The 14,076-nt window shown below is 52.9% G+C and overlaps 1 protein-coding gene and 1 long non-coding RNA gene across 2 annotated transcripts; both read left to right on the top strand.

Moving 5' to 3' along the window:
• The first annotated feature begins 2,453 nt into the window (after positions 1–2,453).
• On the top strand, positions 2,454–6,819 carry LOC132418168 (uncharacterized protein CXorf49 homolog). The gene is made up of 5 exons (XM_060002038.1): positions 2,454–2,478; positions 4,281–4,648; positions 4,856–5,836; positions 6,523–6,679; positions 6,791–6,819. The coding sequence occupies exons 1-5, from the start codon at positions 2,454–2,456 to the stop codon at positions 6,817–6,819; spliced, it is 1,560 nt and encodes a 519-aa protein (XP_059858021.1).
• A 433-nt stretch (positions 6,820–7,252) lies between these two features.
• On the top strand, positions 7,253–8,392 carry LOC132418839 (uncharacterized). Its single transcript, XR_009518042.1, has 4 exons — positions 7,253–7,284; positions 7,570–7,615; positions 8,199–8,240; positions 8,345–8,392. It is a non-coding gene; the product is annotated as an uncharacterized lncRNA (long non-coding RNA).
• Positions 8,393–14,076: the final 5,684 nt, after the last annotated feature.

The raw sequence follows: 14,076 nt of genomic DNA, 5'->3' as shown, positions 1-14,076 counted from the left end.
AGTGGAGGGTCTTACTTGTGGCCTGTGAGATGATTCAGGCCTTTGAATGGTAGGGAGGGCACTATGTCTATAGGGAGGGCAGAGGCGGCTGTTCATCACTGTTATACTGGCGCCCTGCAAAGACATAATGAGAAACTAAGGGACATTACCAAACAGTTAAGGGCCAAGTGTAAGATTCATGGGGTTTTCTTGGTGGCTTACAAAATGCCCTTGCCTCCTGCAGAGACAGCTGAGTAGCTCACAGATTATGCGATAACAGTAAGTGCAGAACTCCAGAGATGTATACATCCTTGACAAACACAGGCCTGTTATGGGAAGGTCAGGGCCCTTTTTGGAAAAACTTCAGACTCTGAAATGTAGGCCGGGTATATTGGCATGGATGTCCCCAAACGTTGGCTTATCAGATCCAAACGTCCTGAGGCCTCAAAGCTTGCAGGGTGGCCCTTCCTTCCCTAGCAAGAGCTAACACATGCCCTGTGCTGGTAGATGCTACAGAGTCTGCTCCCCCACAAAGTGACAGACGCCTCTCCCAGGGAAACCCTCATCTCTTCTCCATAAACTCACTGGGATATGCCGAGCCTGATAAGGGGAAAAAGAAATTATACACCAAGAAATAACAAGCCTGTACTGGCAGGAGCAGGGCAATATCCCTGGGATTGGATTTTGAGGGTGCTGGATCAAGTGGACAGGAATATAAGAGTGGATAAGCAAGTTTTGCTGAGCGGAGGCGCTTTCTCATGCCATGGGATTTAACACACGGGCAAGGACTCCAGGAGATGGAGGAAATTCACTGCCAGACTGGCCCTTTGAAACTTTGAGAAAGTGATGGCGCGTAAGGAGAGAAGTGGAAATGCCTGCCTTGGATTGGCAGATGGCAGAGGAAGGAACAATAAGGTTGAGTGATGCAGACATGCTAGAACGGACAGAAAAGGTGAGGCCAGTCACATGGCCTCATGGTTATGTCCCACTGTAGGGCTGAGAGGACACATCACTCACCAAAGCCATCAGGAGTGTTCTGGTGAGAGGGGCCCCAGCATCACTAGAAGTTTGGTGGTTGCTCCCCTCTGGAGGCCAATGCCAATGATGGAAGGAAAGTGGTCCCGACCTGGGCTCATTACCACCCATGGGAGCCAACGAATTCTGACATAATAGAGGGCAGAGGGCAGCTCTTAACCAAGAGATGCCAGCAGACCACATTTCCAGTAACGACCAGCAAGGTCAGAGGGGCAGTCAAGAGTGCCTGCTTGACCGGCAGAAAGCTGAGAAGATGGCTCAGACAGCATGGCTCCCTAGGGGCAACGACAGCCAGCAAAAGGCAAGAATGCAAGAGAAGGAGGGCCATCATCCCGCTAAAATGCCACAGTCTCCTGCTCAGTTCCTGGTCCTCAGCCAATTCAGAGACTGGCCCCACTGAAGAGGTAGATGAGTCCTGAGGAGGAAGGATCCAGAAACAAGGCAGTGGGTTATGACCGTCCCTAAAGAGAATGACTGCCAGTTCTCAGGTGACTGTACCCGGAGGCTAGAAAAAGACCCAGACACTTCTACTACTACTGGACACAGGATCTGAGCTGACATTGATCCAGGAGGCCCAAAGTGTCATGATGGGGCCCCATTAGAATGGGGCTTATGAGGCCCTGACATTAAAAGGAGTTGGGAATAGAGACCGGTTCACAGTGAGCTGAATGGGTCCCTGGACCAAAATAGCAGTCATTTCTCCACTCCCCAAGCTGATAATGATAAGTGATGCACTTGGCAGTTGGAGCAATGACTTCCACATTGGGTCACTGCTCTGTGGGGTAAGAGCTATCCCGGTGGGGAAAGCCAACAGGAACCTCTGACACTGGCTCCCACCCCAGGCCAAGAGAGTAAGTCAAAAGCAGTATTGGATCCTGGTGAGCATAGGGGGCTAAAGCAGAGATTAGTAGACATCGTTGGAGACGTATGGGATGCAGGGGAAGAGGAGGTAGGAGAGCCACAGGGACGAAGAGAGTGGAGAAGGTGAGAAGAAGTTCTGGGAGTCTCTCTCTGGGGGAGGGAGGAAGGGAATGGAAATGGTGAGAGGGAAGACGGAGGCTTCCACTGAATCCACTGGTAATGTTTCCTAGGGTGCTGGTGGATGCAGGAGATTTTGCTATATCCTTCCTTATCCATTTTAACATATTTGAAATAGCACACCACGACTTAAAAAGTCACTGGGAGAAGTGGAAGAGGGCGGTATCCACAAACGGGCAGGCACCATCGGGGGCAGGCTCGAGGAGGAGGATTGCAGATTTACAGTGCACCCAATCTCCCCTGCTCTGAAACTTCTCCAGCACGGCCAGCTTCTCAGGTGCAGACCCAGAAAACTGGGCCTTTGAGTTCCACAGGCAAGAGGGGTTCAGACACCCCAGGACTCTCCAGGAGGTCAGCCAGAGCAGGTTGCAGGAGACAGAGGTGACTGAAGACAGAGGAGTATGAACGGGAAGGAGCAGAAGGAAGGTATGGGAGGAATGGAGCGGTGTCATAGTAGGAGTTGGGTGGCAGACACGGGAAATTCTAACACCCATGGGCCACATAGGAACCAAAGAGGCACCACTCCCCAGACATCAGTACTGCTCAGCTCAGGGGAGCTGAGAAGTGACAGCTCCAAGAAAAACTGAGAGACACCTGGCTATCCACACCCACCGCCATCACAACTGGTAGGCCTTGGTTGTGCGTCCTTCAAAACTTTAAAACATACTTGTACATATACTTAAATGAATTCTCATATATTACATAGGATTGACTGGTGTGTGTGCGTGTGCCCACGCACGCAAGTGATTTAACTTACAAACGTGAATCCAAAGCCATCGTTCTGCAACTTGCAGTTGGAAGTCAGGCGGATGCTTTTGAAAGCTGTGAGAATGGCCTGATGCATTCCGTTGGACTGCCACGCTTTATGCTACTGGATGCTAGGCCACGTTGCATTCATCCATTTCCTTACTGACGGGAATTTGGAGTGTTCCCAGTTTTTCCCATCACCAACACCCTTGTGCATGTGTTCTTGTACACTACAGGTACCAGCGTGTCTCCGGAAGAAGTACCAGGCAGCGGACTTGCAGGAGCATAGAGGAAATAGATTCCTTCTTCCTTCCTTTTAAAGATCTTGGGCTAAAAGCAAGGACTCTGGAGTCAGATAGATTGGTTTCAATCCTGCTGCTGATCCCCATGAGCCGAATGACCTTGGGCCAGTGGCCGAACCTCTCAGTGCCTGTTTCCTCACCGGGAAGAGGCCAGTAATAGTTGGTACTATAGTTAAAGGCGTGTCACGCGGATGCATTATTATTTATGCCCAGCGCTTAGAAGAGTGCCAGGCACAGAGTGCGTGCCGGCACTAAGTTGCTTTCAATGGATTCTGCCAAATTACCTCCCCAATGCGTCTCTTGCACCACCGCCACAGGGGTTCGCTCCTAACCTCTCCCACCCTCGGAATGGTTAAGCTCTTTGAAGGTTGTCAACCTAGTGTGTGAAACCCGATTCGTGGTTTTAGTTCACATCTCCAGGATCAGCGGTGGGGAGCACCTTTTGGGGTGTAACTGGCCACTGCGATTTCCTCTTCTTTGAATTTGCCTCAGAGAGGGGGAAGGGCTGATGGAGCGAGGCCAACCCCAAGTCTATCCGCCACACCCGCCTGCCAGTAACGTCTGCTGAGCCACATTTGATGGAGCAGTTGAGACAGAGACCTTACAGAACGAAAATACGATCCCTTTGCTCTCTGGCCGACCCCTGATCACTGACTGCGGGACTCCTGTGCCCATTCTCCTGTTGGGTCTTAAGGCTTGCGGTGGAAGGGAGGCTGGCAAATGCTTTCGGCGCGTGCTAGGCATCCAGCGCCTCCATCTTGACGTTCCATCCTCACCACCCCTGGAGCCCGGCGCCCTCACTCCCCGACGCCCTCGACCCCCTGTATAGATGGGAAACGGAGGCTCAGAGCTGTGACTCTAACCAGAAAGGGGAGGCGGGACAGGAGGAGGCGGGCCCAGAGGCTTGACAGAGGGAGGCACTCCCACCATCTCCTTCACCAGCCAACTGCCCGGACCGCCCACGGGCTTGCGAGCAAACCAGAGGCCCTCGGCCCCATTGGTTAGGTCTCGACGGGGGCGGGCGAACAAGGAGCCCGCTGGTTGGCGGGGGCCGGACCAATGAGGAGGCTGCAGCGCGGGAGTGAGAGGCGCGCTGAAAGTGGCGCGTCCTTTCTTTTGAGGCGAGCTCGTGCGGCGCGTGAGGTGGTTGACGCTCCCTTCTGAGCGCCGGCCGCCTAGCCCGCCGTGACCGCGACCGCGACTCGGGCCATCGACCGTCGCCCCGGTACCGGGGCCGCCCGGGTCGCGACATGAGCTCCCCGGATGAGGTGTATGTGTGGGGAAGGCGTGTCCGCCCAAAGGTCAGGGAGCGGGCCGGCGTCCGCATAGCCGGCCCCGCAGTCCCGCCGGGGCCCGACCCAGGCCCCGAGTCTGGGGAGCCGCGGAGCGGCAAGGGCGGAGGCGGCTTCCCGGACCCCGAGGGCTTCCAGTCGAAGCGGGAGATGCTGGAAGCGCGAGGGCCTGTGCTGTGGGGCCGCGAAGGCGGACCTGGCTCCCCAGATGAGCACACGAGGGACCTCCTGGACCTGATCGACGAGTCTGAGGCGGCCAAGGAGGCCAACCTGCAGCAGCTGACCGACCAGGACGTGCTGGGCGTCCGCAGATACCCGGACCCCGAGGGCTTCCAGTCTGAGCGGGAGATGCTGGAAGCGCGAGGGCCGGTGCTGTGGGGCCGCGAAGGCCGACCTGGCTCCCCAGAGGAGCACACGAGGGACCTCCTGGACCTGATCGAGGAGTCTGAGGCGGCCAAGGAGGCCAACCTGCAGCAGCTGACCGACCAGGACGTGCTGGGCGTCCGCAGGTACCCGTCCCCGGAGAGCTCCACCACCTTCAAAGAGTCCACCGTGTGGACACTGCGCCTCGAGGTGGGTCCCGGCGGTCGAGGAGCGCCCGGCCAGAGCTGTGGGGAGGCGCCGACGGCTCCAGCCGGCCCTCTCCACCTCGGTGGGCCTGAAGCGGGCCGGGCCTTGGGGAACCCTAAGAGAGGCACTAAGCGTAGGTTGAACGTGGCTGCGGATCGCCAGCGGCGCTCCGCGGAAGGCCTGGCCTGGCTGCTGTCCGACTCCGAGTCCTCAGATGAATTCAGTGAGACACAGCTGATGACGGTGAGCACTTACCGCAGAGGAGGAGGCCAGGCCAAGCCCAGCAGACCCGAGGATCCCGGGGACACTCCCAGACACTCGAAGTTCCAAGTCAGGGAGAATTACCGTCACGTGACAGGCTCTTCCCTGTCCTCGGCTCCGCGAGGACTCTCTTCGGTTGTGGAAAGGCAGGGCGTGGGAGAGCAGGGCATCTCTTCCCCTAAGAAAATGCAGAGCGTGCTGTGGGGCAAGGGGGGCAGCAAGCCCAGCTACCCGGGAGCTGCTGCTGCTGCTGCTGCTGCTGCTTCTGTTTCTGCTGCTGCTGCAGGTGGCCTGCCGCGGGTCACTCCTAGGAAGAACGGAGCCCAGGAGAAGAAATCCGTCGGGGAAGCGTCCAAACTTGCCCTGGGGGGAACCTTCCGTTCCCGGGGGCAGCGAATCTCGGCAACTCCCGTGGAACCAGCCACCTTCCCCCCAATCTCTGGTATTCCGCTGCCTGGGAGACCCAAGAGTTATACCTTGGTCCTTTCGGGAACCAAACAGTCCAAGCACAGTGGCGCTGGGAAGAAATCCGTGGTCAGGTGGGCAAGGGAGTCTGAGGCGGTGGCGGGAGAAGATAAGGACCCAAATAGAGACCCAGGCCCAAAGGGCCAAGTGAGTAGGCCATGCTCCTCCTCTCTCCCCACTCTTCCCCCCCCCACAGCACCCAGGGCACACGTCTACACCCATGCTGCCTCTGTCCACCCCTCACGGGTCAGCATTGGGTGCCCCTCGGTCACTGGGTCATTACGATGCCAGATCGGGCTCCTTTTCCTAGGGACAAACATTAAGGTAGCACTTCGGGTGTCCTGGGCCCGGTTCTCCACCCTTGGCCTCTTTCCAGCCTCCTCTGAGAGACTTGGGCTGGGATGGAAGGGAGGGCTGGTAGCTGAATTGGGTCGGGGGATCCCTTAAAAGCTTCCCCGGAAAGCCTCAGTATTTAGACTCACCAGCTTCCTGAATCCTCCTTCCTAGCTGTTCCCCAGACCTTCCTTGCAGGGGGCCTGGGCTTTCTCAGTGTCCCACTGTTGTGCCTAGATCAGCTCTGCCTGCTGGCCTGGGGCTGACTGAGGGAGAAAGTGCTAATGAGATCAGCCTTTCAATTCCCTTCCCAATTCCCTGCCTCACCCTGGCCCGAATCACACAACTCTCTCCCTCTGTCTCTCTCTCTCTCTGTCTCTCTCTCTGTCTCTGTCTCTCTGTCTCTCTCTCTCTCTGTCTCTCTCTCTTTCTCTCTCTCTCTCTCACACACACACACACACACTTCCTTAGTCCAAATCGGTGAGAAATTTTTGTTTCAGCTGCTAACTCACAGGCCAGGGACATCTTGTCTGCGCATGCATCGTAGAAAAGCCAGCAGTGGCGACGTCAACACCAGAGGCCCCCAAGATCCAGGAAACTCAGAACCCTTGGCCCTGAACCAGGGAGAAGTCATGCCCAGGGGGCCTGCCCCCTCAGGTGAGGGTCGTGGGTTTGATACGAGAGGAGGGAAGAGGGGTTGAGGACAGAAACCTCTGCCTCTGTCTCTGCCGGGGGCACAGCCTTGCTCCCAGGCAGCTTCTCCCACAGGAGATGGGGTGCTGGCAGGGCTCCCTTGAGCCACATCATCTTCTGTGTGGGGTTTGTGCGGCCGGGGTGATCGGTGGCAGTGCCGCAAACAGCTGCTCTGGGTGTAGACTTGCAGGGGAACAGCCTTTTCTGTTAAGTCCTGTTCGGCCACATTGCTCTCCCACGTGCTGGCTGTGGCTGCAGCTCTGGGAGGGTCGAATCCAGAGCCACATTGTTTGGGGACCACAGTGGCGAAATGGCTGTCCCCGGGGAACAGAGGAAGCAGGCCCAGATACAAGGTTCCGGCTGCTGCGCAGAGCAGGGGCGGCTGGTTGCCAGCAGAGGGTGGTGCTGCCTCACCTCACTTTAGAGCCCGCTTGGCCCTTTCCACCTCACTGGGAGCCTGGGAAGCTGGATTGTGTGTCCTTTCCCTCTCAGGTGACCGGGAGCCACTTGACCATCCCCCAAGACCGGAAACGCAGCAGCAGCCACTGGGAACGCCCTGCTGTCCTTGGGTAATGCTTCCACTGCATCCTGGAAATGCAGGCCCAAACTCGAGGGTGGGATCTGGGTCCAAGTTCAGCTGACATGTGTGGGCTCCCCCTCCCCTGCCCCCATCACGTACCCCACGGAGGGAGCCCACCTCCTTTCCACTCAGGAGCCCTTGCCAGTCTAACCACCCGGCTTTGGGGTGGAGGGCCCGGGGGAGAGGAGAAGGTGGAGGGGAGAGGAGAAGGTGGAGGAGAGAGGAGGCCAGAGTATACTAATCATTTCTCTTCCTCCTCTGTCTGCTGGCCTAGTGTCTCGAGCTAAAGAGAGAAGTAGACGAACTTAAGGAGCAACTTGGTATGAGGAACCAGGGCCGGAGAGCGGTGTCTTAGTGAAGAACCCGGGTGGGCACCTGGGGTGGGGGTGGGCTGCAGGTGCGGTGGGCCTGGCAGGGACGATCATCCCTGTGGGGAGGAGAACCTCTCAGGCCTGGCCCTGGAGCTGGCTGTGCATGTACAACTGGGCGTGTGTACAAACAGCAAAGTACTGTCTGGACTGCATGCACACTTTGACAACCAGACCAGTCCTAGGGAATGTCCTTCTGATAGGACTTTTAGAGATGCCTCGTTGATTTTTCCCTTGAACTGCTGCTTGGTGTGGCTTCTAAGGTTCTTGTTGGATTGTTTGTTTGTGTGTGTGACAAGTTCTGAGTGGTTGTGGCACGGCCCACAGCATGAGAGCTGCTGGCACATTTTGTTTCCCTGTAGGTACCGGTTCCACATTCAGTTTGGGTGGTGGGGAGTGATCAGGCCCAGAGCTCTTTGCATCGGGTCTGGAGGGGTTTCAGGTATCAGGGCTAGGCGGTTCCTCACGGGGATAGGGGGACGGGCTTCTGTATCCCTCTGTCTGGAGCGCCTGCTAATGCCTGTCCCTGTTGCAGCCGCCATGCAGTACCTGGCTGACAAGTTGCAGACCCTTTGAAGTGAGTGTTACACACACCGTACCCCTTCCCACAGTCCTGGCTGTTGAGCAGGGCTGGGGGCTGGCCCTGGCTTCAGGCTCTTCCCTGACTCTGCTGTTTCACAGGTTGAGCCCAGCGTCTTCCTGCAAGAGGAGCAGCTGGTACCTTTGGGGCCCTGGAGCTGTGGCCAAGCTCGTTCCCTCCTGTTCTGCCTCAGCTAGGGCTTCCTCTCCCCCCTGTTTTGCCCCCGCCCCGCCCCAGTTTCACAGCAGTTTCCAATTAAAGTACCTCTCATATTCTGTGTTCTGCCTTCTCTCTGGAGGGGTAAGGGTCGGGGTCGGGGTAGGGAGCCGGGGCGGGGCGCTGCTCTACATCAGAGCCTTTTCCAGAACGGTATCTGTGGCATCCTGTGGTGGGGACTCTGGGCCAGCCTCTGCTACCATCCCTGCAGTCAAGCCAGCGGAGTGTCCCAGGTCTGGGTCCTGTGTGTGCTCTGCCTGGCCACATTGGCACGTCCTCCCTTTCCCCCGAAGGCCCTCTTCTAGCTCTCTCCAAACCCCCCTCCTCCTCTGGGGTCTGGCGGTTCCCATTCATCTCTGCCATTCACCCTTCCCATCAGCAGGAACTCATGACCCCCTTCCAGAGCTCCAATCTGGAAGCATTCACATCCTCCCTGCCCTAGCCAGCTGACCACCCTCCTCCAGCCGGGTCGTCTGTACACCCTTGAGTGGAATTTGGCCCGTTAGGTTCTATGGCGAGTGTGGTTAGTAGGTCTGTGTTGTTGCATGGTCCCCGTCAAATACTCTTCCACCAGCCCCATGACACAGATTTTCCTGGAAATGATATTTCCGTGTCCCAGCTCAATCTCCCAGACTGCCTCTTTAGGACACACGAGATTGAGTCTGAACTCCATGTTCGATTTCCCCCTCACTCGAGGTTGGGGAGCACTTCCTTCCGTCAGCCAGGACCCAGGGCTGTACCAGCCTGAGACTCAGAGGGACAGACTTGTGTTTGAGTGAGGCAAGGGTGGTTCTGCCTGACACCCTTCCTGAAAGACCGGTGTTTTACTCCACAAAAGGGGGTATGATGGTAGATTGGCCATTCAAGTTTGGTGACGGTGTGTCCCTGTGTGTGAATAAATGTAATCAGGGGTAATCTCCCTTGAGGGAGAAAGATGTGATTCAGGGAGTAAAGGGAGTAGAGGCTGGTCCAGGTTCTGTAAGGCATTGAATGAGCAAAAGCAAGGGTCGGATCTGTTTTGTTCAAGGGTTGTCCTTAAATTCCCAAAACATAAGAGGGGTATGATGCAGAAGTCACCAAACCCCACGACAGGGTGTCGGGATGCTCGAAATGTTGGATTCGCTGGAGGTGGCTCTCTATCCTACTCTGTGATCCTATGATGTCTGACAACTACTGTGGGTGTGGATGGAATGAGATTGGGAAGGGTGGCTCCTCAGAGTAGCTCATCTTAGAATCAGGGGACCCATATATGAGGCCACCCAACATGAGCTACCCGGGACAGGGGCAGGATGGGCGCAGTGAGGATGGGAAGTAAGGAGTGACTGCACCTGGACAATGGGGAGCACTTGGGTCCACCCTTCCCCCATATTCTCACCCTGACTCCCTTCCAGAGTCCATGGCATGAGCTCAGGTGGACAGACCACAGGTGGGATGGGACAGTCACAGACCTCAGGGTCAGAAAAGAACGTTCGTGGGACTTAATCCTTCCCCTCAAACTCCTCCCTGGAGAAGGTGGGCTTGATTGCTGCCCAGGCCTCTGGCTGGGTTCCTAGAATGTACCCAGTGCCCCACCCAGCCTGTACCAGGCTTATGTTCTAGCCCCTCTTGCTCCGGCACTGCTCCCCACTGAGCTGAGGCCATTACCAATGAGTGTGTGTGCACTTCGAGGAAACAGTGTTAGCTTAGACCTTGGACCTGCCTCTGACCAGTAGAGACAGTCATTCCAGGTCATGTGTCCCTGCAGACACTCTGGAGAGAGTGAAGCTAACTACAGGCTGGAGACAGCCATCACAGGAACTCGCTTCCCAGTGCACAGTATGTAGTGTATGGGACCAGCTCAGTTGTATGGCAACAACCCCTCCGGCCTGAACCCCTCTGTGTCAGAGCCCATTCCCTCCAGCCTCTAACCACTGTGTGCACACTGAGGAAAAAGTGAAACCGGCAGAGAAATACTGCCCCAATCCCTCAGGACCGAGCTATATCCTAGACCAATGGGGAGAGTTCCATCACAACCGGGAGAATCCCAACTTCCTCAGGGCTCTTACTGTAGCCCCTGAGGACCCAAACCCACACCTGAAAGGGCAGTGAGGGCCATGGAGCATAGAAGAAGCACCAGGTGACACCTTGTTCTGGCTCTAGCCCCTTCAACTCCGGACCTGTTTCCCACCTGGGCAGTGACTGCCACCACACCCTAGGGGAGGATGCAGCACATGTTCACTTCATATCTAGCTCTCCCTCCGGACTCACTGGGCACATGCAGACTGAACAGGGATAGTCCCACCCAAGAACACACCCTCAAGACTGGGATACATAACTGTCTCACCTAATTTCATAGACACAGAGAAAGCTTTTAAAAAATGAGTAGACAGGGAACATGTTTCAAATTAAGGACAAGAAAAAATGCTGAAGAAAACACAAAGGAACCTGATAAATAATTTAATTGATGAAAAGTTCAAAGCAGTAGTAATATGAATGCTAACTGAACTGGGGAAAAGAATACACGAACACAGTGAGAATTGTTAACAAAGAACTAGAAAATATAAAAAGGACCAGTTAGAGCCGAATATAATAACTGAAATTACAAATACACTAGAGGGAATTAACAGCAGATTAGGTGACAGAGAAGAACACATAAGCAGTCTGGAAAGTAGAATAATGGAAATCACTCAGTCATAAGTGCAAAAAAATTTTTTTTACATGAGAATAGTTTAAGGGACCTGTGGGACAACATCAAGCATACTCACATTTGCATTATAGGGGTCCCAGAGGAGAAGAGAGAGAGAAAGGGATTGAAAATGTATTTGATGAAATTATGGCTGAAAACTTCCCTAATCTGAAGAAAGAAACACAGAGGAAGCACAGTGAGTCCCACATAACATGAACCCATACACACCCACATCAAGACATATAATTAAAAGGGCAAAAGTTAAAGAGAGAATTCTGAAGGTAGCAAGAGAAAAACAAGAGTCACATACAAGGGAAGTCCCTTAAGCCTATCAGGTAATTTTTCTACATAAACTTTGCAGGTCAGAAGACAGTGGCATGATAATATTTAAAGTGATGAGAGGGAAAACCCTACAACCTAGGATACTTTACCCAGCAAGGTTATCATTCAGAATTGAAGGAGAGATAAAGGCTTCTCAGAAAAGCAAACATTAAAAGAGTTCATCAATACTAAACCAACCTTACAAGAAGGCTTAAAAAGTCTTCTTGAAGTAAAAAAAAAAAAAATGGCTACAACAGGAAATAAGAAATTAAAGGATGGGGAAAATATACTGGTGAAGCAATTATATCATAAAGGCTGGTATTTACCAGTTAAATAAGCTAGTACAAAGGTTAAAAGACAAAAATTGTAAAATCAACTATAACTACAATAAATAGTTAAATGATAGACATGAAGATGTGAAATATGACATCAAAAACACAAAATGTTGGGAGGTGAGTAAAAAATGTAGAGCTTTCAGAATGTGTTTGAACTTAAATGACTATCGGTTTAAATCAAATAGATATAGGTCAACATAAGTGAGCTCCATGGTAACCACAAATCAAAGACCTACTATAGATATACCAAAACTAGAGAGAAAGTAACACAAACCTAACACTGAAGAAAATCATCAAATCACAAGAGAGACACTGAAAGAAGAAAGTAATGGAGAAGAACTACAAAAACAACCAGAAAACAAATAACAAAATAGCAATAAGTACATACCTACAAAAAAACCACTTTAAATGTCAATGGAGGAGATTGGTTCAAGATGGTGGAGTAGAAGGACGTGTGCTCCTCCCTCCTGTGAGAACACCAGAATCACAACTAACTGCTGAACAATCATTGACAAAAAGACACTGGAACTCACCAAAAAAGATATCCCACATCCAAAGACAAAGGAGAAGCCGCAATGAGACAGTAAGAGGGGCGCAATCACGATAAAGTCAAATCACATAACTGCTGGGTGGGCAACTCACAAACTGGAGAACAACTATACCACAGAAGTCTGCCCACTGCAGGGCTTCCCTGGTGGCACAGTGGTTAAGAATCTGCCTGCCAATGCAGGGGACATGGGTTCGAGCACTGGTCCGGGAAGATCCCACATGCTGTGGAGCAGCTGAGCCTGTGTGCCACAACTACTGAGCCTGCACTCTAGGGCCTGCAAGCCACAACTACTGAAGCCCGTGCACCTAGAGCCCCTGCTCTGCAACAAGAGAAACTACCACACTGAGAAACCCACGCATGGCAATGAAGAGTAGCCCCTGCTCGCTGCAACTAGAGAAAGCCCACACGCAGCAACAAAGACAAAACACTGCCAAAAATAAATAAATTAAATTATTTTTTAAAAAAAGAAGTCTGTCCACTGCAGTGAAGGTTCTGAGCCCCACATCAGGCTTCCCAACGTGGGGGTCCAGTAACGGGAGGAGGAATCCCCAGAGTACCAGACTTTGAAGGCCAGCGGGAGTTGATTGCAGTACTTCAACAGGACTGGGGGAAACAGAGACTCCACGCTTGGAGGGCACACACAAAGTAGTCTGTGCATCAGGACCCAGGGGGAAGGAGCAGTGACCCCATAGGAGACTGAACCAGTCCTACCTGCTAGTGTCCAAGGGACACCTGCAGAGGTGGGGGTGGCTGTGTCTCAATGCGGGGATAAGGACACTAGCAGCAGAAGTTCTGGGAAGTACTCATTGGCATAAGCCCTCCCAGAGTCCACCATTAGCCCCACCAAAGAGCCTGTAGGCTCCAGTGCTGGGTTGCCTGAGCCAAACAACCAACAAGGAGGGAACACGGCCCCACCCATCAGCAGACAACTGGATTAAAATTTTACTGAGCTCTACCCACCAGAGCAACACGCAGCTCTACCCACCACCACTCCCTCCCATCAGGAAGCTTGCACAAGCCTCTTAGATAGCCTCATCCACCAGAGGGCAGACAGCAGAAGCAAGAAAAACAACCGTGCAGCCCATGGAATAAAAACCACAATCACAGAAAGACAGACAAAATGAAAAGGCAGAGGACTATGTCCCAGATGAAGGAACAAAATAAAACGCCAGAAAAACAACTAAATGAAGTGGAGATAGGCAACTTTCCAGAAAAAGAATTCAAAAAAATGATAGTGAAGATGATCCAGGACCTTGGAAAAAGAGTGGAGTCAAGGATCGAGAAAATGCAAGAAATGTTTAACAAAGACCTACAAGAATTAAAGAAGAAACAAACAGAGATGAACAATACAATAACTGAAATGAGAACTACACTAGAAGGAATCAATAGCAGAATAACTGAGGCAGAAGGCCGAGTACGTGACCTGGAAGACAGAACAGTGGAAATCACTGCCATGGAACAGAATAAAGAAAAAAGAATGAAAAGAAATGAAGACAGCTTAAGAGACCTCGGGGACAATGTTAAACGCACAAGCATTCGCATTATAAGGGTCCCAGAAGGAAAAGAGAGAGAGAAAGGACCCAAGAGAATATTTGAAGAGATTATAGTCAAAAACTTCCCAAACATGGGAAAGGAAATAGCCACCCAAGTCCAGAAAGTACACAGAGTCCCAGGCAGGATAAACCCAAGGAGAAACACGCCGAGACACATAGTAATCAAATTGACAAAAATTAAAGACAGAAAAAT

The sequence above is a fragment of the Delphinus delphis genome, chromosome X, assembly GCF_949987515.2.
Source record: "Delphinus delphis chromosome X, mDelDel1.2, whole genome shotgun sequence".
Lineage (NCBI taxonomy): Eukaryota > Metazoa > Chordata > Mammalia > Artiodactyla > Delphinidae > Delphinus > Delphinus delphis.
The sequence above is the reverse complement of the archived record's forward strand: the minus strand, read 5'-3'. Positions and strand labels throughout refer to the sequence as shown.